At 47.5% G+C, this 24880-nt stretch overlaps 1 protein-coding gene across 7 annotated transcripts in view; it reads right to left on the bottom strand.

The window, feature by feature from the left end:
- The window catches only part of STXBP5L (syntaxin binding protein 5 like), a 413558-nt gene that overhangs the window by 350021 nt on the left and 38657 nt on the right, over window positions 1-24880 (bottom strand). For all 7 annotated transcript variants that reach the window (XM_040339197.1, XM_040339195.1, XM_040339193.1 and 4 more), the window contains exon 2: window positions 7201-7298. In XM_040339197.1, coding sequence (XP_040195131.1) covers window positions 7201-7298 — 98 coding nt within the window. The remainder of the gene's footprint in view (window positions 1-7200; window positions 7299-24880) is intronic.

Here is a 24880-nt window from a genome sequence, read left to right on the forward strand (position 1 = left end):
TTTGAAGGATGGGGGGTACTCCTGTGCCAGCTTCACTAATGACTCTTGGGTCTAGGGTCATCCTATGTCCCTTTTGGGCATAAGATGACTGAGAACTGATATCTCAGATTACATGAGATGGGACATTAATGATAATTCATGTACTTCAGGATCCTGACATATTACAGGTCAATAAGAATGTCTCATCCAATGTGTAACGTAGACTGTTGAGATGCTAATTAAGTCTGCTACTGTGGTGATGTAAATTGGAGCTTGGTAGCCAGTCTAGCTGCCTATTATGGGATGTTTAAGTGTCTTGCTGTGATTGCATTCTGTGTCCATTGTGCTAATTAGGTCTGCTTCTACAGACCTTTTCCTTGTGTGATGCTAATGCCACTGTTTTGTGTGAAAAGTCTATTGATGATAAGATGTGGAATGTGACTTGTAGTAATTAAACTCCTCTAAATGCGGTGCCAGAATGTCTGTCTGGAATGTGGATTGAGGGGGAACTCGTTAAAGGCCCATTGTGTGATGTTTTGGGTGGAGAGTTTTATTGTCCCTGTAGCATGCTTGTAACTGTATATAACAAGCTGAGTGTACCATTAAAAGTATTCATTTGTTTGAAGCAGAAAGAACAGAGCTGTGTGTCTCGTCCTTATTCTGGGGAATGGAATGGGTCCTGTCGGCTGGATTGTCGGATAAGCTGTCTCGGGTTGGTGGAATGGAAGATCGTAAACGGTGTTAACCCCTGACCGTTACAGATGGGGCGGCTGTGAAAAAGGGGGGGTGGCGCCCGAGCGCCCCTAATGAACGGGCCGCCCCTGCTCAACAGTCACATGACTCTAATGCAGTGGTTCTCAACCTTCTAGTGCTGTGACCCCTTAATACAATTTCCCAAGTTGAGGGGACCCCTAACAGTAAAATTTGTCAGCACCTGAGGCAAGACAAGTAATTTGCACCCCTAACCCATGGACATTTAGCGCTACCTGAGTCCTTTTAATGGCAACTATAATCACAGGTAGTGTTACTCACTGTGTCTCTGACTTTGTGGTGTCTCGTAGCAGTGACACCTATGCCGAAATCAGGAGATAGGGTCTCCTCCAGCCCCTCCCACTTCACATTCCTCACCAGTCACCTGACCTCTAGTCTTTGCCCCCCCCAGCCTTGCTGTGAACTGAATAGGCACCTGCGAAGAGGCTGAGTGGGTGGCTGCGGGCTCCAGGAACACCACAGCTGGGCTGCCACAGGCTCCAGGGATAGCCCTGCTGGGTGGCCGCAAAAAGGCTGGGAGAGTGGTGTGGGCTTCAGGAACAGCCCAGGATTGGGTGACCCCTGGCAAATCATCATTTGACCCCCAAGGGGGTCCCGACCCCCAGGTTGAGAACCACTGCTCTAATGTCATCATATCTTTCACCTAGCGCCAGCCTCAGAGGAGGTACTGTGCACAAGGGACAAAGGGGGAATTTAGAAGATAAAACTGCGAGCCGTAGACCAAGATGAAACCCATGTATGGTACGCTGGGCAAGCCAGCTCTATACATAGAACGATTCTCATAGCAGGCAGCATAATCCATCATGTGTCATAATTCATCCATATACCAGAAGAAACATGGTGAAGCTATTAGGAATAACAGCAGCTAGACATTCTTTTCTTTGTCTTGGATTGCAGGGAGCAGATTTGATATGTGGGAGATTTGAAGGCATTACCAGATGGGCACAGAGCGGTGACATCACCGATGGAAACCTTCCAACCCAGCAGAAGAGGAAGCGCATTACTTCTCTCTAACAGCTTTAAAGAAGAAGAAGAAGAAGTCAGGCTTATAATAAGCTCCCTTTGAAAAACACGAATGTGAGACTAATCACAAACCAGCAGATTTTAAAACCTTTGTGATGAACCCGAAATGCAGCGCTGCTTTTCTAGCCCTTCAAAATGGTATTCCCATGGGGGGGGGGGGGGGCGGAGGAACCGGTTACAGTGGGTTACAGCATGAAAACCTGCATCTTTCTTCTTACCGTATAAACTTTCACCCCTTAATCATATGTGCGAGAAGAATTTGTTTTCTTTTGTGTTCAAGAATGTGAAATTGATAAGAGCGCCACAGATCTAATGCAAGTCCGGCAAATATTTATTGTAAAAAGCGAAAAGCCGACATGTTTCAGGATCACAACCCCCCCCCCCTTCATCAGGCCCTGAAGTGATATTAAATCCTCAGTTTTTTAATGCGCTTCCAGCAACTGATTTAAAGAGGCAGTAAACCCTGATGGGTTTTACTTCCTCTTTTTTCCCCCAGGCCTCGACAAAATCCGGGCGCCAGGTCGCAATTGCGACAAGTAATTGTGACCTGGCGCCCGCCAGTAATTGAGGCCGCGGCTTTCGCGCCGGCCGGTAATTTAGGCTCGCGGCTTTGCAGCCTTGTGAAGGCCCAAGCTGCCTTCTGTGACCTGGTGCCATCTGGTGGTGCCTGTTGGCATTACAAGTAAAACAGCAGATCTAATGTGTGTTTTTTTTTTTTTTTTTTACTGTTTTCACTGCTATCTCCTTCCCTCTAATTAGAACCCCCAAACATTATGTATATTATTTTATTCTAACACCCTAGAGAATAAAATGGCGATCATTGCAATACTTTCTGTCACACCGTATTTGCGCAGCGGTCTTACAAGCGCACTGTTTTGGGGAAAAAATACACTTTTTTTTTATTAAAAAATAAGACAACAGTAAAGTTATCCCAATTTTTTTTTTATATTGTGAAAGATAATGTTACGCCGAGTAAATTGATATCCAACATGTCACGCTTCAAAATAGCGTCCGCTCGTGGAATGGCGCCAAACTTTTACCCTTTAAAATCTCCATAGGCGACGTTTAGAAAATTCTACACGTTGCATGTTTTAAGTTACAGAGGAGGTCAGGGTTAGGGTTTCCCATTGAAGACAATGGCTAGGACTCAGGAATTGGAACAAGGACCTCCCCCAAAGATCAGATGGTGGGTTCCCAGAGGTCAAAGGTCGCAAGGCGTGGCTGACCCACCCCCACCAAAGTGTACCGCCTACCCCAACTAAGTCAGGGAATGAACAAGTCGGGGGAATGAACAAGTCGGGGAAAGCGTTCATACAGGTCTAGAGCTGGCATCGGAAGGGCAGCAAAGGGAATGACTGATTGGTTGCTAGGATGCAGGGTGGCCCTAGCAACCAATCAGTTAACTGGGCCAGCTCTTGCCCTCTGTCCATTGCTGTGCTGCCTCCCAATGTCAGCCCTGTAAAGCAGACAGTGCTAGCGGGGTGCTGAGAGGGAGAACCGTCTCCTAAACGGCGGAACCGTGGCGGGTCCAGATGGGACATTGACTCAAGCTGAACCTGGACCGCGGTCCTTAAATTTTGGGATATGACTAGTGTATAGGGTCACTTTTATACACAGGGGCCCAGATTCAAGAAGCAATTGCGCCTGTGTAACCATAAGTTACACAGCGCAATTGCTTACTTGCCCCGGCGTTACGAATGCTCCTGATTCAGGAACATTGTAACGCCGACTGCAGCCTAAAATCTGTGCGGCATAAGGCTCTTATGCCCGCATTTCTTAGGCTGCATTCTTGCGATGACCGCTAGGGGGCGTTCCCATTGTGCTCAGTGTATAGTATGCAAATTGCATACTAACACCGATTCACAACGTTGCGCGAGCCCTGCGTACGCAATTTACGTAGTTTGCGTACGTCGGGTTTCGCGTAAGGTTGCACATCCTAATAGCACGCGCAGCCAATGCTAAAGGATACCCGTCGTTCCCGCGTCGCGATATTTGAAATCTACGTCGTTTGCGTAAGTGATTCGTGAATGGCGCTGGACGCCATTCACGTTCACTTTGAAGCAAATGACGTCCTTGCGACGTCATTTGCCGCAATGCACGTCGGGAAAGTTTCCCGACGGAGCATGCGCACTACGTTCGGTGCGGGAACGCGCCTAATTTAAATGATCCACGACCCCTACGGGATCATTTAAATTGCGTGCGCTTACGCCGGGCATTTTGCCGGCGCGCCCACGCAATTTACGGAGCTACTGCTCCGTGAATCAAGGGCAGCGCAGTAAATTTGCGGGGCGCAGGGCAAAAACGGTGCCCTGCGCCTCCGTAAAAAAATCGCAAATCTACTTGAATCCGGGCCAATGTTGTTTATCTTTTAATTGAAATATTTAGAAATGAATTTAATTAATTGAAGATTCTCAAAAAAAAATAAGATTGAATAAATTAATTCAGTAGAGAAAAAAAGATGTAAAAATAAGAAGAATTCGATGTGTTTTTCTCCATAAAGGGCGCTATGTGTTTACCGTGCAGATCAGCCCAGGCGGCAATTATCTGCAGCACATCCCTCCCCCCCTCCCCCCTCCTCCCAGCCATCTTTCCTAGCTAATCTCAAATGAATTTCCGAACCTATATATTTACAGCTGAAACAACAAACACATAAAACGACCAATTAATACATTAGAAGGCAATTAAAGTTAATAAACTGTTAAGAGTTCCGTTTAATTTCCTGTCCTGCCGCCAAGGCCACAACCTGAGAGCTGCGCGGCGTTTCTGAGTTCAGTACTGAAAACTCAGAGTAGATGGAATGCAGCTTGCTTTATTGGGCATTGCATTGATGAGTACTGATAAAGGCTGCATTGATAGGCACTGATGTGGCTGCACTGATGGGTACGGTTGAGGCTGCATTGATGGTTACTGATGAGCACCACCCCCTTCCCCTTTCATTTTGTGCCCCCCCCCCCCCCCCCCATTTATATTTCTTATTCCCACTCAAAAGGGAAAGTTCTGCTTTAAGGCTCCTCTTGAAGAATTGGCACTTTTGAGGAACGGGGGGGAGGGGAGGTTACCTGATTTTGACAGGTACCCACTCCCACTTCCTCTCTGACTGCCGAGGCGATCGTAAGCGGATGTTCTCCTCCCCCCTCCCCTCCTGCAGTCTTCTGGGACACGTGACAGGTCCAAGACGATTGCTTGATATAAATAGCAAAGCGACCTGAAACAGCCGCCGCTGTCTCTCCAGTGTGAAAGCCCCCGAGGGCTTTCACACTGGAGCGGTGCGCTAGCAGGACAGTAAAAATAGTCCTACTAGCACCATCTTTGGAGCGGTGAAGGAGCGGTGTGTATACCGATCCTGCCCACAGAAATCAATGGGGCACCGCGGCTGTACTGCCGGCAAATCGCCTCTGCCGCCCCACTAGCGGCCGAATAGCGCCATGAAATTTACGGTAAACCGCCAGCGCCGCCCCAACCCCAGTGTGAAATAGAGGTGCCGAAATTAACCGCTGCATTGCAATTCGGGTGTCCCCGATGCGATTCCGATGCATGCGACCCCCTAAAATCGATTACCGGGATGATGCCCGCGGCTGCAGGCATCATCCCGGTACCGTTTTTAGAGCGGGCGGGCGGCTTTCCAGTGATAATAACCGGTGCGGCTAAAAGCTGCTCGGTTGTTATCCCGGAGGAGCGGGAGGGGACATCCCCCCCTCCCGCCGCCTTCCGCCGCTCTGACCGAGCCTCCCGTCCCATCGGAAGACCCGATCCGCGAGCCGCTACCTCCAGCGGCTAGAGACAGACTGGAAAAAATGCGGGGAAAAAATTACGTCAATTTTTTTGTTTGGATACAACGTCGCACGACCGCTCAATTGTCAGCTCAAGCGACGCAGTGCCGAATCGCAAAAAAAAAATGTCCTGGTCAGGAAGGGGGGTAAATTCTTCCGGGGGCTGAAGTGGTTAAGCAGAGCTAAAACGGGTGGCGCTTTAGAGCGAACGCACGGTGTGACTGGGGTCTTAGGGCAGGACTACAGAGCACCTCTCCCCTCTCTTTGTCTCTAAACTATAAGGAGAGGTGTTCTGTAGTTCACAGAGAGAACTGGGAACAATATAACTGAGAACAGTCAGGGAGCGCAGGAAGCTCACAAGATTTCTGGCAGGATCAACAGATATGTTTTTTTTTTTCTTCACTTACCCAGCAGATATACCGTATTTATCAGCGTATGACGCGCACTTTTTTCCCCTTAAAATCAGGGGAAAATCGTGGGTGTGCGTTATACGCCGATCCTCGCTGTCTCTGAGTGACGCCGAAAAAGCCCGACAAAGACCGAGCCGAGCCGAGTGTACTGCGCACTCGGCTAGGCTCGGCCACGCTCCGCCCGCAGCCACGCGAGAGGAGCCGAGAAGAGCCGAACACACCGGAAATCCGGCTCTGCACAGCTCGACTGAGGCGCCAAATTCAAACACGCAACGCTGCAACCCCCGGCAGACGGACGCGACGGACACCGACAAGGCTGGACAGACCGGCAGACAGACGCGACGGACAACGACAAGGCTGGACGGACCCCACGCAAGGCCGCAGACGGACGCCAGACAAGGCCGCCGGGCAAGACATCAGACGGACACCGACAAGGCTGGACGGACCCCGCGCAAGGCCGCAGACGGACGCCGGACAAGGCCGCAGACGGACGCCGAACAAGGCCGCAGACGGACGCAGGACAAGGCCGCCGGGCAAGACATCAGACGGACACCGACAAGGCTGGACAGACCCCGCGCAAGGCCGCAGACGGACACCGGACGAGACATCAGACGGACACCAACAAGGCTGGACAGACCGCGCGCAAGGCCGCAGACGGACGCCGAACAAGGCCGCAGACGGACACCGGACGAGACATCAGACGGACACCAACAAGGCTGGACAGACCGCGCGCAAGGCCGCAGACGGACGCCGGACAAGGTCGCCGATGGACGCCGGGCAAGACAGCAGACGGACACCGACAAAGCTGGACGGACCCCGCGCAAGGCCGCCGACGGACGCCTGACAAGGCCGCCGATGGACGCCGACAGCAGACGGACACCGACAAGGCTGAGCATCCAAAATGTAAGTAAGTCCTAAACTTCTCTTCTAAGCTTGGGGTGCGCGTTATACGCCGGCGCGCGCTATACCCCCGATAAATACGGTAACTGAACACTTCCAATGGTGAATTTCACAGACCAAAGGGGATGAACTAGGAGAAGCGTCCAGGGATTCCCATCACACACCATAGGAGGACTACAATGTACACAGCGCCATTCTCCTCCCCCAATCACCTCCAATCACTGAACGTTACACTGGAAAATCCTGCCATCGCATGATAGGAAATGAAAACGCTGTCTTACCTCGGGGGGTTTTCAATGCGTTTCTGTAACAAACCGTGAAGATTACGGTGATAAGAAAAAGGATACATGCGCACTCCGCCATTCCTTGTCCCGACCGCCAGAACTTTCTGAACCGGATCGAAGGCTAAAGCCGTGGGCTGGTAAGGAAATCCGTGCCGAACAGTCTATAAAAGAGAAATCACAGGGACAAAGTTATTGAAATGATCTTTAAAAACATTCCTTTTCTGCAACGACTTCAAAAATGATGTCACAGAGCTTCACTTTTTCCACAATTTGTTATGTTGCGGCCTTATTCCAAAGTGGATTAAATTCATTATTTTCCTACAAAATTCTACAGACAATCCCCCATAGTGACAACATGAGAGAAGTTTGAAATCTTCGCAAATTTATAAAAAATAAAAAAATAACCATTTACATAGGTATCACAGGCTCCTCCCACGTACATAAGTATCACAGGCTCCTCCCATGTACATAAGTATCACAGGCTCCTCCCATGTACATGAGTATCACAGGCTCCTCCCATGTACATAAGTATCACAGGCTCCTCCCATGTACATAAGTATCAAAGGCCGCTCCCACGTACATAAGTATCACAGGCTCCTCCCACATACATAAGTATCACAGGCTCCTCCCATGTACATAAGTATCACAGGCTCCTCCCATGTACATAAGTATCAAAGGCCGCTCCCACGTACATAAGTATCACAGGCTCCTCCCACATACATAAGTATCACAGGCTCCTCCCACGTACATAAGTATCACAGGCTCCTCCCATGTACATAAGTATCACAGGCTCCTCCCATGTACATGAGTATCACAGGCTCCCCCACGTACATAAATATCACAGGCTCCTCCCATGTACATAAGTATCACAGGCTCCCCCCACGTACACAAGTATCACAGGCTCCTTCCATGTACACAAGTATCACAGGCTCCTCCCATGCACATAAGTATCACAGGCTCCTCCCACGTACATAAGTATCACAGGCTCCTCCCACGTACATAAGAATCACAGGCTCCCCCCACGTACATAAGTATCATAGGCTCCTCCCACGTACATAAGTATCACAGGCCCCTCCCATGTACATAAGTATCACAGGCTCCCCCCACGTACATAAGTATCACAGGCTCCTCCCACGTACATAAGTATCACAGGCTCCTCCCACGTACATAAGTATCACAGGCTTCTCCCACGTACATAAGTATCACAGGCTCCTCCCACGTACATAAGTATCACAGGCTTCTCCCACGTACATAAGTATCACAGGCTCCTCCCACGTACATAAGTATCACAGGCTCCTCCCATGTACATAAGTATCACAGGCTTCTCCCACGTACATAAGTATCACAGGCTCCTCCCACGTACATAAGTATCACAGGCTCCTCCCACGTACATAAGTATCACAGGCTTCTCCCACGTACATAAGTATCACAGGCTCCTCCCACGTACATAAGTATCACAGGCTTCTCCCACGTACATAAGTATCACAGGCTCCTCCCACGTATCACAGACTCCTCTCACGTACATAAGTAATATGTACGTGGGAGGAGCCTGTGATACTTTTGCACCTGGGAGGAGCCTGTGATACTTATGTACGTGGGGAGAGCCTGTGATATTTATGTATGTGGGAGGAGCCTGTGATACTTATGTATGTGGGAGGAGCCTGTGATACTTATGTACGTGGGAGGAGCCTGTGATACTTATGCGCGTGGGAGGAGCCTGTGATACTTTTGCACGTGGGAGGAGCCTGTGATACTTTTGCACGTGGGAGGAGCCTGTGATATTTAGGTATGTGGGAGGAGCCTGTGATACTTATGTATGTGGGAGGAGCCTGTGATACTTATGTATGTGGGAGGAGCCTGTGATACTTATGTACGTGGGAGGAGCCTGTGATACTTATGTACGTGGGAGGAGCCTGTGATACGTTTGCACCTGGTAGGAGCCTGTGATACTTTTGCACATGGTAGGAGCCTGTGATACTTATGTACGTGGGAGGAGCCTGTGATACTTATGTATGTGGGAGGAGCCTGTGATACTTATGTATGTGGGAGGAGCCTGTGATACTTATGTACGTGGGAGGAGCCTGTGATACTTATGTACGTGGGAGGAGCCTGTGATACGTTTGCACCTGGGAGGAGCCTGTGATACTTTTGCACATGGTAGGAGCCTGTGATACTTATGTACGTGGGAGGAGCCTGTGATACTTATGTATGTGGGAGGAGCCTGTGATACTTATGTACGTCGGAGGAGCCTGTGATACTTATGTACGTGGGAGGAGCCTGTGATACTTATGTACGTGGGAGGAGCCTGTGATATTAAGGTATGTGGGAGGAGCCTGTGATACTTATGTACGTGGGAGGAGCCTGTGATACTTATGTACGTGGGAGGAGCCTGTGATACTTATGTACATGGGAGGAGCCTGTGACACTTATGTATGTGGGAGGAGCCTGTGATACTTATGTATGTGGGAGGAGCCTGTGATACTTATGTACGTGGGAGGAGCCTGTGATACTTTTGCACGTGGGAGGAGCCTGTGATACTTATGTATGTGGGAGGAGCCTGTGATACTTATGTACATGGGAGGAGCCTGTGATACTTATGTACATGGGAGGAGCCTGTGATACTTTTGCACGTGGGAGGAGCCTGTGATACTTTTGCACATGGGAGGAGCCTGTGATACTTATGTACGTGGGAGGAGCCTGTGATACTTATGTACGTGGGAGGAGCCTGTGATACTTATGTACGTGGGAGGAGCCTGTGATACTTATGTACGTGGGAGGAGCCTGTGATATTTATGTAAGTGGGAGGAGCCTGTGATACTTATGTACATGGGAGGAGCCTGTGATACTTATGCACATGGGAGGAGCTTGTGATACTTATGTACGTAGGAGGAGCCTGTGATACTTATGTACGTGGGAGGAGCCTGTGATACTTATGTACGTGGGAGGAGCCTATAGCGCTATAGCGACTGCAAAGCGCCTTATATTGCCGATAACTCCCCTCAACGCAGATTTTTCTTTCTCTGCATGTCAAAGTCAATCTACAAACATAATTTTTTTTCACAAAGTCATAACGTCTGGCTATCAATATAAATTATTAAAAAAAAAAAAATTTTCTTGCGACTGGCAAATCAATGCCCCCCCCCGGCGTCAGCGAAAACATGTTATAGGTCACACATAACATAACCACACGTGTGGCCAGACATTATTAAAACGTTTCCAGGCACTTAAAGAGTCCGATTTGCATTTAAATGACAAAAAAAAAAAAAAATCATTTGTGAGAAGAAAAAAAAAAAGACTCAGACTTGATTTATGTGAAAGCGAATTAATTCCGCATTGATTTATTACAGGAATGCCAATTAATAATCTTAAAAAAAAAAAGAGCTGCATGCTGGTTTATACTGAAAAAGAACGCACAGGGGGGGGGAAGGTTAAGAGAAAATGGCGTTCGTTATTCCCGTTTATTGTGAAAATCCATGCGAATTGCTCCTTGGAGATTATATTGTCCATAAGAAGCTCGCTGGCTTTTCTAAAGCCCCCTTCCCATTGAGGAAGCTTTTTTTAACGCCAAAGCGCCTCAGTGTGAAAGGGGTCTTAGCAGCGCTTTACCAGCGTTTTTCGGGCGCTGGCAGTGTGAAAGGCCTCTGAAAGCACTTGGGCTTTCACATTGGGATTGCAGATGAGGCTTCTTTCAGGCGCTTTACAGGCTTTTTTTAAACGCCAAAGCGCCTAAAAAACGCCCGAAAAACGCCCCAGTGTGAAAGGGGTCTAATGTGTAACTCATACATTTAACTGCTTCAGTACCGTGCACTTTTACCCCCCCCCCCCCCCGCACAGGCCAGGCAATGGCGAGTTTTTTGAAGTTGTCATTCTTCCATTTTTATTGGAAACAATTATTTTAAAAATAAAGAAACTTAAAAAACAAACGTTCATATTTAAAAATAAAAATAACAAATTAAAGTAAAAAAAGTAACAAAAAATAAAAACATTTTTTTATTAAAAGTAAAAAAAAAAACTTAAAAAAATAATTAAAATGTATGTTTTTTTTTATTTATTTTTTACATGCTGTCACCCAGTACAGTACAGCGATATCATGTAACTGGTGTGGCGGTGATCAGAGAGACTGCATGTAAAACAAAAAAATAACAAAACATTTTAATTATATTTTTCAATTTTTCTTTACTTTAAATTCATTTTTTATTTTTTGAAGTTTCTTTATTTTTTAAATAATTGTCACAAAACAATTACAACTTCAAAAAAACTCACCATGCCTGGCCTGTGCAGGAAGGGGATTGGGAGGGGTAAAAGTGCACGGTATTGGAGCTTTAATAACTTTAATACGTTTTTTTTTTTTACTTTTAATTTAAAAAAAAATTTACTTTTTTTTTTTTTTTTACACACTGGGGTATATTCAGGTACCGCTGCGCACTCCTTACGGAGGCGCAGCGTCCCGTTTTTGCCCTGCGCCCCCGAAAATTATTTGCGCTACGCTTCATTCACGAAGCAGTAGCCACGTAATTTGCGTGGGCGCTCCTCAAAAATGCCCGGCGTAAGCGCGCGCAATTTAAATGATCCCGTAGTGGGCGTGGATCATTTAAATTAGCGCCGAACGTAGTGCGCATGCTCCGTCGGGAAACTTTCCCCACGTGCATTGTGGCAAATGACGTCGCAAGGACGTCATTTGCTTCAAAGTGAACGTGAATGGCGTCCAGCGCCATTCACGATTCACTTACGCAAACGACGTAAAATTTAAACTTCGCGACGCGGGAACGACGGGTATACGTAGCATTGGCTGCCCCTGCTATTAGCAGGAGCAGCCTTACGCGAAACCCGACGAACGCAAACGACGTAAACTGCGTACGCAGGGCTCGCGTAGGGTTGTGAATCGGCGTTAGTATGCAATTTGCATACTATACGCTGACCACAACGGGAACGCCACCTAGCGGCCATCGCAAGAATGCAGCCTACGATATGACGGCATAAGGAGCCTTATGCCAGTCATTTCTTAGGCTGCAGTCGGTGTAACGAGGTTCCTGAATCAGGAGCATTCGTAACGCCGGCGCAAGTAAGCAATTGCGCTGCGTAACTATGGTTACGCAGACGCAATTGCTATTTGAATCTACCCCACTGTGACCAGAGCGCATTGCTCTGGTCACAGTGTGTAAAAAAAAAAAGAAAAAAAAAATAATTTTTTTTTAAATTTAAAGTAAAAAAAAACACATATTAAAGTTGATATCATAGTAACAAATTATCAAGATTTTTTCTTTTTTTTTTTACACGTTATGATTGCTTATCCACTTAAGACCCGGACCATTATGCAGGTAAAGGACCCGGCCAGTTTTTGCCATTCGGCACTGCGCCGCTTTAACTGACAATTGCGCGGTCGTGCGACGTGGCTCCCAAACAAAATTGGCGTCCTTTTTTCCCCACAAATAGAGCTTTCTTTTGGTGGTATTTGATCACCTCTGCGGTTTTTATTTTTTTGCGCTATAAACAAAAATAGAGCAACAATTTTGAAAAAAAATGCAATATTTTTTACTTTTTGCTACAAAAAATATCCCCCCAAAAAAATCTAAAAAACTTTTTTTTTTCCTCAGTTTAGGCCGATACGTATTCTTCTACCTATTTTTGGTAAAAAAAAATTCGCAATAAGCGTTTATCGGTTGGTTTGCGCAAAATTTATAGCGTTTACAAAATAGGGGATAGTTTTATTGCATTTTTATTAATTATTTTTTTACTACTAATGGCGACATTATGGCAGACGCCTCTGACAATTTTGACACATTTTTGACACATTTTTGGGACCGTTGTCATTTTCACAGCAAAAAATGCTTTAAAAATGCATTGTTTACTGTGAAAATGACAGTTGCAGTTTGGGAGTTAACCACAAGGGGGCGCTGAAGGGGTTAAGTGTGACCTCATCTGTGTTTCTAACTGTAGGGGGCAGGGCTGGATGTGTGACGTCATGGATCGTGTTTCCCTATATCACAGAATAGACGATCAATAACACTGCCACAGTGAAGAACGGGGAAGCTGTGTTTACACTCACCTCTCCCCGTTCTTCAGCTCCGGGGACCGATCGCGGGACTCCCCCCAGGTCCATTTCTTTTTTTTTTTTCATATTTAAATCTTTTATTTTATTTTTCTTTTATGGTAAGGTTCACAGAAGGTTAACATATCTTATACAATAGATACATAATCATATAGTTCTTATCACTACACACTTATGATGGGCTAGCAGATAAACAGGTGGGGATTCAGAAACTTAAGAAGAATAAACCAAAAGCAGTACCTCCCCGGACCTCTTGCTCTATTCCCAAGCCCGCCTGCCTTTTATCAGTAACTTCTTTTCCCGTTTCCTAGTACCACTGTATTGACCTCACACTTCTTCCTCCCCTCTGTTCCCTTGTCCATTCCTATACCCCACCTAACCCCCCCTTAAACCTAGAATCAACATAATCCTCAACAAAACAACAACCAAAAAAAAAAAAAGAGAAAACCCCGCCAACCCCCTCCCCTCCTCTCCCTCCCCTACCTCGCCGGAGACGGACGGATCCTCCCTTACTTCAACCCTTCGGCCTCTCCCTTTTCACTTCTACCCAAAAAGGAATCTTCTCTCCCCTATCTATTCCACCAGTAATCTCTTCCCCTCTTCCGTACTCATAAACTGATTCCAACCTGTCCAAGTTTCTACATACTGTTCCCTTTTGTTCCGGGCTGAGAGGATCAGGTCTTCTATAGCTCCAGTCTCTCTCACTCTATTGAGCCATCTCGCAATAGAGGGTGATCTACTGTCTCTCCATTGTAATGTTATTCCATTTCTGGCAGTATTTATCATGTGACATATCACCATCTTTTTGTACTCTCGCACTGGGATTTGTGAGCAATGGAGCAGAAAAAAAGCTGGATCCTCCTGAATCTGGTGCTCCGTAAATTTTTGAACAATTCTCTGGACTTCCTTCCAGTAATCTCTTACTTTTGCACAGGACCAAAATATATGCAGCAAAGTTCCCTGCTCCACACCACATCTCCAACAATACTCTGAGTAGCCTTTAGAAAATTTATGTAACCTTACTGGTGTATAATACCATTGGAGCAATAATTTATAATTGGATTCCTGTATTCGCGTAGATATTGAGGAGTTTAGTGCTAAGTGAATTATGTGTTTACGTTGAGTCTGTGAGAAATTTCTCCCCAGATCTCTTTCCCATTTCCCCAGTCCCGGCAACTCAAAATCCTCCTGAGGGGAATTCAATAGTCTATACATCTTTGAGCTCACTCTTTGTATTGGTTCCTCCTCATCGCAGTATTGTTCAAATTTTGTTAGTTGTCGCCGAAAATTAGATGGTTGTCCCAGGGATCTTAAAAAGTTGCTTATTTGAAATGCTTGCCAAAAGGATAACTCATAATTCCCTCCTCTCTTTGTTAGGGCCTCCAATGATGGCCACATACCAGTTTGCAGAAAATGTGATACCTGTACTTTACCCCTTTGTTTTAATTTATTAAAAACTGCTCCTGCTGTACCTGGTATGAAGCCTGGGTTCCCTAATATAGGGAACAGGGGAGAACACTTCGATGAGAATTTTGGGTTTTTACATATTTTAGCTGCGATTGACAACGTTGGGCCAATTATGGGATGTTTCTTCATCTTACTTGGCAATAACTTATAACACCAAGGGGCTCTACTTAGTGTTATTGGACAGGTCTGCTGTTCTACCTCAACCCACCTTTTATAGTGTCCGTTTCTACACCAGTCTATCAATCTCGTCAAATGTGCCGCTTGATAATATTTGACAATATCCGGGACTGCCATCCCCCCAAAACACTTGGGTAACCTCATTACCTCTTTCTTAATTCTTGCCTTTTTCCCTGCCCAGATGAATTTCATCAGGAGGGCACTAATTTGCCGTAGGAAGGCCGATGGTATCAATATCGGCAGTGTTTGAAACAAATACGTAATCTTTGGCAAGATGCTCATCTTGACTATATTATTTCTGCCGAACCATGAATGTAGTCCATGTTGCCATTTCTCTAGTAGCATTCTTATTGAAGTAAGAAGAGGTGGAAAATTTATTTTAAAAACTTCTTTTATGTTTGCTGGAATCAGGGTACCCAAGTATTTTAGCGCAGTCTTCCACTTAAAACCAAAGTTTTGTTGTATAATTGACTGTTTCTGGGGTGTCATTGACACACTCATTGCTTCAGATTTTGCTTGGTTTATTTTTAGGTTGGAGAGCTCTCCGAATTTAGCGATTTCTTTGACGAGATTGGGAAGAGATACGTGAGGGTTTGATATAGTAAACAGCAAGTCATCTGCAAATGCGGTTATTTTATGCCTTCTCCCCCCTATCTGTATACCCTGTATATCCGGATTTTGGCGTATTTTATTTAATAAGGGCTCCAAAGATAGCACAAATAGTAGCGGTGACAGGGGACATCCCTGGCGCGTTCCGTTTGTGATTTGGAAAGTTTTAGAGAACATCCCGTTAACTCTCACTGAGGCACGTGGGTCTGTATAAACACTTCCTATCCACCTTAACATATTCTCCCCCAGGCCCACGCGTCTCAGTACTGAGAACAGGAAATTCCAGCTCACTCTATCAAAAGCCTTCTCAGCATCAGTATTTAGGAACACGCAAGGGATGTCCCCGTCAGTGGCCTCCTGCACCAGATTAAGAACCCTTATTGTACCATCTCTTGCCTCCCGTGTAGGTACGAATCCGACTTGATCCATATCGACTAGCTCGGGTAACCATACTTGGATCCGTCTTGCTAGTAACTTCGTAAAGAGTTTTAAATCGGAGTTTAACAATGAAATCGGCCTATAGCTGCCGCACTCCGCCGGATCTTTCCCATCTTTGGGAATGACTATAATTTGAGCTAGTAATGCGTCCGGCGGGAACCCAGCCGTCTGGCCTACTGCATTGAGAAACTCTGCTAACTGCCCTCTCAGTAGTGTTACAAATTCTTTATAGTATCTTATCGTATAGCCATCCGGTCCCGGGGCTTTCCCTTCCTTCATAGTTTTTAACGTTGCCTCTATTTCTTCTATCGAGATGGGGGTGTCTAAACTGGCCTGAGCTATTGATGGTAACCTAGCTAAGTCCATTGCTGAAAGATATTCTTCTATTTTGGGTGGGGCTACTGGTAGCTGTGCCAAATTATATAGAGAGGAATAATATCTCCCAAACTCCTCCACTATCTCCTTTGGCGTACGTTTTAATTGTCCCTCCTTCCCCTTGATTTGCGGGACATACGTTTGTTGACTTTTCTCTTTCAATTTCCCAGCTAGTAGTTTACTACACTTGTCTCCAAATTCGTAATTTATTTTCCTTCCCCTTTGTATTATTGCTTTGGCCTTATAGCGTAGGATCTCTGTCAACTGCCTTCTCAGGTGGCTCAATTCTCTGCCTGTTTGAGGGGTATGTGTCTTTTTATGTTGTAGTTCTAATTCCTGGATCTCTGTTAGTAAATTTTTAACCTGCTGTTCTCGCTTCCTTTTTAGAATCGATCCATGTCTGATAAGGACCCCCCTGATCACCGCTTTGTGCGCTTCCCACACCATCCCTAGATTACTCCCGGGGGTAGCATTCATTTGGAAATATTCTGTGATTTCCCGAGCAACATCTTCTCTCACTTCCCTATTCTGCAAGAGGCTTTCATTTAGACGCCACCTTCTCTCCTGTGCAAGCCCTATGCCAGATAGTGAGATACGCAGGCTAACTGGGGCATGGTCCGACCATGTAATACTACCAATGGACACCTCCTTCACAGAGGAGATCAGATAGTGAGGTATCATGAAGAGATCTATCCTGGAGTACACCTGATGGGGATTGGAGAAAAAGGTGTAGTCCCTCTCTTCCCCATGTAACATCCTCCATGCATCCACCAGCTGGATTTCGTACAGTCTACGTAGGACCTCCCGTCTGACCCCCTCTGTGATAGACGAAGTTCCCCTTGAGGTATCTATCTTTGGATTCAGGGGGATATTAAAATCCCCCCCCAAAATCAATTTGCCTTCTGAAAACTCCATCAATTCTTTGAGAGTCTTCCTCATAAAGGTATCTTGATGTACATTAGGCACATACACTGTAGCTAAAGTCACTTTTGTTTCTCCTATCTTCCCTTTTAAAAAAAGGTATCTCCCTTTTGGGTCTCGATAGCAATTTTCTAATGTCCATGGGATCCTATTAGAAATCAAAATAGAGACCCCCTTGGATTTTGCTTCCTGGTTCCCTGCGTGGTAGGCCGAAGGGAAGAATCTATTTTGCAATAGTGGGAGCCCCCCCGTCCTAAAGTGAGTCTCCTGTATGTAGGCAATATCTGTCTCTGAATGTCGCAAATCGTTCAGCAACATCCTGCGTTTTTCTGGGACATTAAGTCCCTTTGCGTTCAGGGAGGTTATTTTTAATCCCTCCATCTCCGACGTTGAGGGGAAGGGAGAGAAAGTGGAAACGAAGGTCCATTTCTATCCTAGATCCCCCCCAGAGGTTCTCCCCCCAGTGTATAAATTGCATTCCTATTTTTGCCACCCAAATGCATTATTTTACCTTTGGTTCATTCAGTGTCTTTTGTTGTGATTAGCTGTGATTGGCCAAAGCCAATCACATTGTACAGATGGGCTTCGATTGGCCCTCTCTGTACCGTGTGATCACTGTGACCAATCACAGCTAGCAACACAATTGTACACAATGGGAACGGAAGCCATCCATTGTTTACAATTGTCATGTGATCTGCTGTGATTGGTCACAGTGATCACATGACACTGGTAGGTGAGTGCATTTGTCAGATAGGAGAGTGCCTGCCCGCTGCATCACGGGGGTGCCGATGCTTATGACCGGCGGTCGCAATGACGGCACGAGAGGCAGAACAGGGGCGCGTGTGTGTGTGTAAACACACAAATCCCGGTTCTGTTCTGTGAGGAAAGGCAGATCGTGATTTCCTAATAGCTAGGAACCGCGATCTGTCTTTTCCTCTAGGTCAGTCCCCTCCCCCCACAGTTAGAACACACACTTAGGGAACACAATAAACCCCCTTGATCGCCCCCTAGTGTTAACCCCTTCCCTGCCAGTGACATTTATACTGTAATCAGTGCATTTTTATAGCGCTGATTCGCTGTATAAATGTCAGTAGTCCCAAAAGTGTCCGATATGTCCGCCATAATGTCGCAGTCCCGATAAAAATCGCAGAACGCCGCCATTACTAGTAAAAAATAATAATAATAAAAAATAGAATTGCCAAAAATCTATCCCCTACTTTGTAGACGCTATAACTTTTGCGCAAACCGATCAATATACGCTTATTGCGATTTTTATTTTTCTTTATCAAAATTTTTTAAAAGAATACGCCTAAACTCATAATAAAAAATAAAAAAAATTGGGGATATTTATTATAGTAAAAAATATTGGGGTAGATTCACGTACAGCGGCGCATATTACCGCCGGGCGTAGCGTATCCAAGATACACTACGCCGCCGTAACTTACTTTTTTTTTTTCGAATCCTCAAAGAATTTGCGCCGTAAGTTATGGCGGCGTAGTGTATCTTTGGCGGCGTAAGGGCGCGGCATTCAAACGGATGTGATGGGGGCGTGTTTTATGTAAATACGTCGTGACCCGACGTAAACAACGTTTTTTTTTTAACGGCGCATGCGCCGTCCGTGGGGGTATCCCAGTGCGCATGCTCGAAATAAAACCGGAACAAGCCAATGCTCAAGACGGTGACGTCATTCTACGCAAATCCCTATTCGCGAATGACTTACGCAAACGACGTAAAAAATTCCAATTGCGAGGCGGGAACGACGGCCATACTTAACATTGAGTACGCCTCATAATAGCAGGGGTAACTATACGCCGGAAAAAGCCGAACGCAAACGGCGTAAAAAAATGCGAACGTACGTTCGTGGATCGCCGTAACTAGCTAATTTGCATACTCGATGCGGAAATCGACGGAAACGCCACCTAGCGGCCACTGAAAAAATGCACCTGAGATCCGACGGCGTACTAAGACGTACGCATGTTGGATCGATCCCAGATGCTGTCGTATCTTTGTTTTGTGGATACAAAACAAAGATACGACGCAGGAACTTTAAAATTACGCCGGTGTATCAATAGATACGCCGGCGTAATTCTTTTGTGGATCTACCCCATTGTGTTTTTTCCAAAATGGTTGCTCTTCTTTTTGTTTATAGCGCAAAGAAAAAAAAAAACGCAGAGGTGATCAAATACCACCAAAAGAAATCTCTATTTGTGGGGAAAATAGGACGTAAATTTTGTTTGGGAGCCACGTCGCACGACCGCGCAACTGTCAGTTGAAGCGACGCAGCGCCGAATCATAAACAAAAAAAAAATGGTCTGGTCATTGGGCAGCCAAATCTTCCGGGGCTGAAGTGGTTAATCTGACCTTCTTCTGTTTGCTTCCACTGAACCACTACCTTCATTAAGCAATTACTCAAAGGGGGGGGAGGGGCTCCCTTTATTTTGCATGATAATAGTTGTTCTGATTGTAATTGCCTCGGTTTATGTGTAAGTTATTATGCGCTTGATTAATGATAAATTAAGTGGTGGAGAAGAAACGCTGCGAGGAGGTTGGCGCCACCAGAAAACGGAGAGAAGAACCTTCAGAATTCGCCAACTTAACCACTTCCATTCCGGGGGGGGGGCACTTACGCACCTTCCTGCCCAGGCCAATTTTCAGCTTTCAGCGCTGTCGCACTTTGAATGACAATTGCGCGGTCGTGCTACACTGTACCCAAATTTTTCTATCATTTTGTTCCCACAAATAGAGATTTCTTTTGGTGGTATTTGATCACCTCTGCGATTTTTATTTTTTGCACAAGAACTAAAAAAAGACTAAAAATTAAAAAATAAATAAAGGGCCAGATTCATAGATATTTGCGGCGGCGTAACGTAACGTCATTAAGTTACACCGCCGCAAGTTTTCAGCGCAAGTGCCTGATTCACCAAGCACTTGCGTGTAAACTTACGGCGGTGTAACGTAAAGCTGTCCGGCGGGAACGACGGCCATACTTTAACATGGCTGTTCTAAATGTAAGCCATGAAAAAGCATGCCTAGTTTTGCGATGGGAAAAACCGACTAGCGACGACGTAAGAGGTTGCGACGAACGCGCGTATCTTTGTGGATCGCCGTAATCAGCTAATTTGCATAACCGACGCTGCAAAACGACGCAAACTCCACCCAGCGGCCGCCGAAGAATTACACCTAAGATCCGAAGGCGTACGAAGCTGTAAGCCTGTCGGATCTTAGCCAAATGCCGTCGTATCTTTGTTTGTGAATGACAAATAAAGATACGACGCGGCAAATTTGAAAATACGCCGGAGTATCAGCAGATACTCCGGCGTACTTTTTCTGTGAATCTGGCCCTAAGTTTTTATTTTTTTTCTGTTTCTGTTTCTGTTTTTTGTAAATAAGTAAGTTTTCTTCTTCGATTACGGGCACTAATATGGCGGCACTGATGGGTACCGATGAGGTGGCACTGATGGGCACCGATGAGGCGGCACTGATGGGCATTGATAGGCGGCGCTGTTATGCGGCACTGATGGGCACTCATAGGCGGCACTGGGCATTCATAGGCGTCACTGATGGGCACTCATAGGCAGCACTGATGGGCACTCATGGGTGGCACTTATGGGTGGCACTGATGGGTACTTATGGGTGGCACAGATGGGCACTGATAGATGGGCACTGGGCATGGATGGGCACTGAGGGGTGGCACTGATGGCATCGCTGGGCATCACTTGTTGATCCCATATTGTGCCAGTCAGTGCCCATGTCGCCAGTCAGTGCCCATTTGAGTACTAATGAGTGACCCATCATTGGTGCCAGAGGAAGACATAGTGCCCCCATCATTGGTGCCAGTGGGAAGAACAGTGACCCATCATTGGTGCCAGTGGGAGGAACAGTGACCCATCATTGGTGCCAGTGGGAGGAATAGTGCCCCCTTCATTGGTGCCAGTGGGAGGAATAGTGCCCCATCATTGGTGCCAGAGGGATAAATAGTTCCTCATCGTAGGTGTAAATGGGGAGAATAGTGCCCTATCATTCATGCCAGTGGGCGAAATAGTGCCCCATATTTGGTGTCAGAGGAAGAATTTATGCTTCATGATTGGTGTCAATGGGAGGAATAATACCCCATTGACAGAGGGAGGAATAGTGCCTCCTATCTGTGGGAGAAATAGTGTCCCAAGGCCCGGATAAAGGTCAGCAAAGGGCCACATCTGGCCCTTGGGCCGCAGTTTGGAGACCACTGATATAGAGCAATGTTTCTCAACCTTTAAGATTATGGACCGTCTCGAGGCCCCTCCCCCATTCTAAAATGTAAAAACTATTCTTCCAAAGCAAATACACTTTTGCACACCAGTACCGACTAGTATTCCAGTGTTTCTCCTCTCCCTCAGTTTCTCTCCATCGCTCAGCTCGGGCCGTCTTTAAGGCAGGGCAAAAGGGGCAGCTGCCCTGGGCCCTGTCTTTTGTTGTGGGGCCCAAAGCAGCTGCCTCATACTTGCCAGCGATCTCAGTTTTATATTCCCTCGTCCCTTGAAGTTTCAGTCCTGTGCTGTGTCCTGATATCACAGTGTGAAGTGCGGCTACTAATGCTGCCCAGCTCTGCCCTATTGTTGTGTACAGATGACTCACCTGCAGACCCTGGGTTTACATGTAAATAACCGGCATTCATATGTAAATAACTGGATCATTCATACGTAAATAGCAATGGCGTTCATATGCAAATAGCTGAGTCCGGCGGCATTCATATGTAAATAAAGGCGGCATTCATATGTATATCATGCCTCTCTGCAGTGAAGAGATGATGTGCTGTAACCTCTAGCAACCAATCAGTGAGCAATATTACTGTACAGAAATCTCTAGCAACCAATCAACAAGAATAAATCATGTGTTCTAACCTCTAGCAACCAATCAGTAAGCAGTATTACTGTACAGTAGTGGTGCAACGGATCACAGTTGATCCGTGATCCGAACGGGTCACCCCCTTTCCTAATGTTATGGCCGCGGCTTCGGCCTAGCTCCGGAGCCACAACATTAGGAAAGGCCGCGGCTTCGGCCTAGCTCCGGAGCTGCGGCCATCTTGGTACACCCGGCGGCGACCCTCCTCTGTTTACACTCACAGAGGAGGAGGGGCCCGCACCCGTGGGACACACCGGGAGTCCTACTACTGGGGGTGTCTGTCTGCACCGAGAGGGGGGGGGGGGTCTGTCTGCACCGAGAAGGGGGGGTCTGCACCAAGAAGGGGGGGGTCTGTCAGCACCGAGAAGGAGGGGAGTTTGTCTGCAACGAGAAGGAGGGGAGTTTGTCTGCACCGAGAAGGGGGGGTCTGTCTGCACCGAGAAGGGGGGGTCTGTCTGCACCGAGAAGGGGGGGTCTGTCTGCACCGAGAAGGGGGGGTCTGTCTGCACCGAGAAGGGGAGGGTCTGTCTGCACCGAGAAGGGGGGGTCTGTCTGCACCGAGAAGGGGGGGTCTGTCTGCACCGACAAGGAGGGGAGTTTGTCTGCAACGAGAAGGAGGGGAGTTTGTCTGCACCGAGAAGGGGGGGTCTGTCTGCACCGAGAAGGGGGGGTCTGTCTGCACCGAGAAGGGGGGGTCTGTCTGCACCGAGAAGGGGGGGTCTGTCTGCACCGAGAAGGGGGGGTCTGTCTGCACCGAGAAGGGGAGGGTCTGTCTGCACCGAGGAAGGGGGGGTCTGTCTGCACCGAGAGAGGGGGGATCTGTCTGCACTGAGAGAGGGGGGGTCTGTCTGCACCGAGAGAGGGGGGGTCTGTCTGCACCGAGAAGGGGGGGTCTGTCTGCACCGAGAAGGGGGGGTCTGTCTGCACCGAGAAGGAGGGGTCTGTCTGCACCGAGAAGGAGGGGAGTTTGTTTGCACCGAGAAGGGGGGGGAGGTCTGTCTGCACCGACAAGGGGGGGTCTGTCTGCACCGAGAAGGGGGGGGGGTCTGTCTGCACCGACAAGGGGGGGTCTGTCTGCACCGAGAGAGGGGGGGTCTGTCTGCACCGAGAGAGGGGGGGTCTGTCTGCACCGAGAGAGGGGGGGTCTGTCTGCACCGAGAGAGGGGGGGTCTGTCTGCACCGAGAAGGGGGGGGTCTGTCTGCACCGACAAGGGGGGGTCTGTCTGCACCGAGGAAGGGGGGGTCTGTCTGCACCGAGAGAGGGGGGGTCTGTCTGCACTGAGAGAGGGGGGGTCTGTCTGCACCGAGAGAGGGGGGGTCTGTCTGCACCGAGAAGGGGGGGTCTGTCTGCACCGAGAAGGGGGGGGTCTGTCTGCACCGAGAAGGGGGGGTCTGTCTGCACCGAGAGAGGGGGGGTCTGTCTGCACCGAGAAGGGGGGGGTCTGTCTGCACCGAGAAGGGGGGGATCTGTCTGCACCGACAAGGGGGGGTCTGTCTGCACCGAGAAGGGGGGGTCTGTCTGCACCGAGAAGGGGGTGGAGAAGTGGATATTACATCTATTGGCTGCTGAAGTTGTCCATCACCTGAGTTCACAAAAGGGGTCCTTAGAGCAAGGGTCTAAAACTGGCGGGCCCTCCAGCTGTTGTGAAACTACAAGTCCCATCGTGCCTCAGCCTGTGGGGAGTCGTGCTTGTAACTGTCAGCCTTGCAATGGCTCATGGGACTTGTAGTTTGGCAACAGCTGGAGGGCCCCCAGTTTGAGACCCCCTGCCTTAGAGGATCAATATCATGATGTCACAAGGGGGTGGTAACAAAATCTGTTAAAAGAGCGGTAGAAACCAGCATGGAGCAAAAAAGAAATCCCCTGCCCCCAACCCTGGAAGAGGCATCATGGAGCGTTATATATGATTATGGATTCAGGTCTGTAATCATGGGGTCTAGGTCAGGGCTCGACAAAATCCGGGCGCCAGGTCGCAATTGTGACCTGGCGCCCGCCGGTAATTGAGGCCGCGGCTTTGCGGCCTACAAGGCCGCAGAGCCGCGGCCTCAATTACCGGCGGGCGCGGGCCCGCTGCGGGAAGTGGGGGCGCATGGAGGCACAGGATCCTGTATCTCCATGCGCCCCCACCTCCCCCTCCGCGCGATTGCGGCCTTGTGAAGTCCCAAGCTTCCTTCTGTGACCTGGCGCCATCTGGTGGTGGCTGTTGGCATTACAAGTAAAACCAGTGTAATTTTTCACTGTTTTCACTTCCATCTCCTTCCCTCTAATTAGAACCTCCAAACATTATACTGTATATATTTTTTATTCTAACACCCTAGAGAATAAAATGGCGATCGTTGCAATACTTTCTGTCACGCCGTATTTGCGCAGCGGTCTTACAAGCGCACTTTTTTGGGGAAAAAATACATTTTTTTTATTAAAAAAATAGGACAACAGTAAAGTTATCCCCATTTTTTTTTTTTTATACTGTGAAAGATAATGTTACGCCAAGTAAATTGATACCCAACATGTCACGCTTCAAAATTGCGTCCGCTCGTGGAAATGCGTACAAACTTTTACCCTTTAAAATCTCCACAGGCGACGTTTAAAAAATTCTACAGGTGGCATGTTTTGAGTTACAGAGGAGGTCTAGGGCTAGAATTATTGCTCTCGCTCTAACGGTCGCGGCGATACCTCACGTGTGTGGTTTGAACACCGTTTACATAGGTGGGCGCTGCTCACGTATGCGTTCGCTTCTGGCTCCTAACCTTTTTAGCTGGCTCACAGATATCCCACTTCAAGACACTTCCCCCCCCCCCACCCTTGGAAACAGGGCGGGTTAAATT

This window comes from Rana temporaria, chromosome 2, assembly GCF_905171775.1.
Source record: "Rana temporaria chromosome 2, aRanTem1.1, whole genome shotgun sequence".
Classification (NCBI taxonomy): domain Eukaryota; kingdom Metazoa; phylum Chordata; class Amphibia; order Anura; family Ranidae; genus Rana; species Rana temporaria.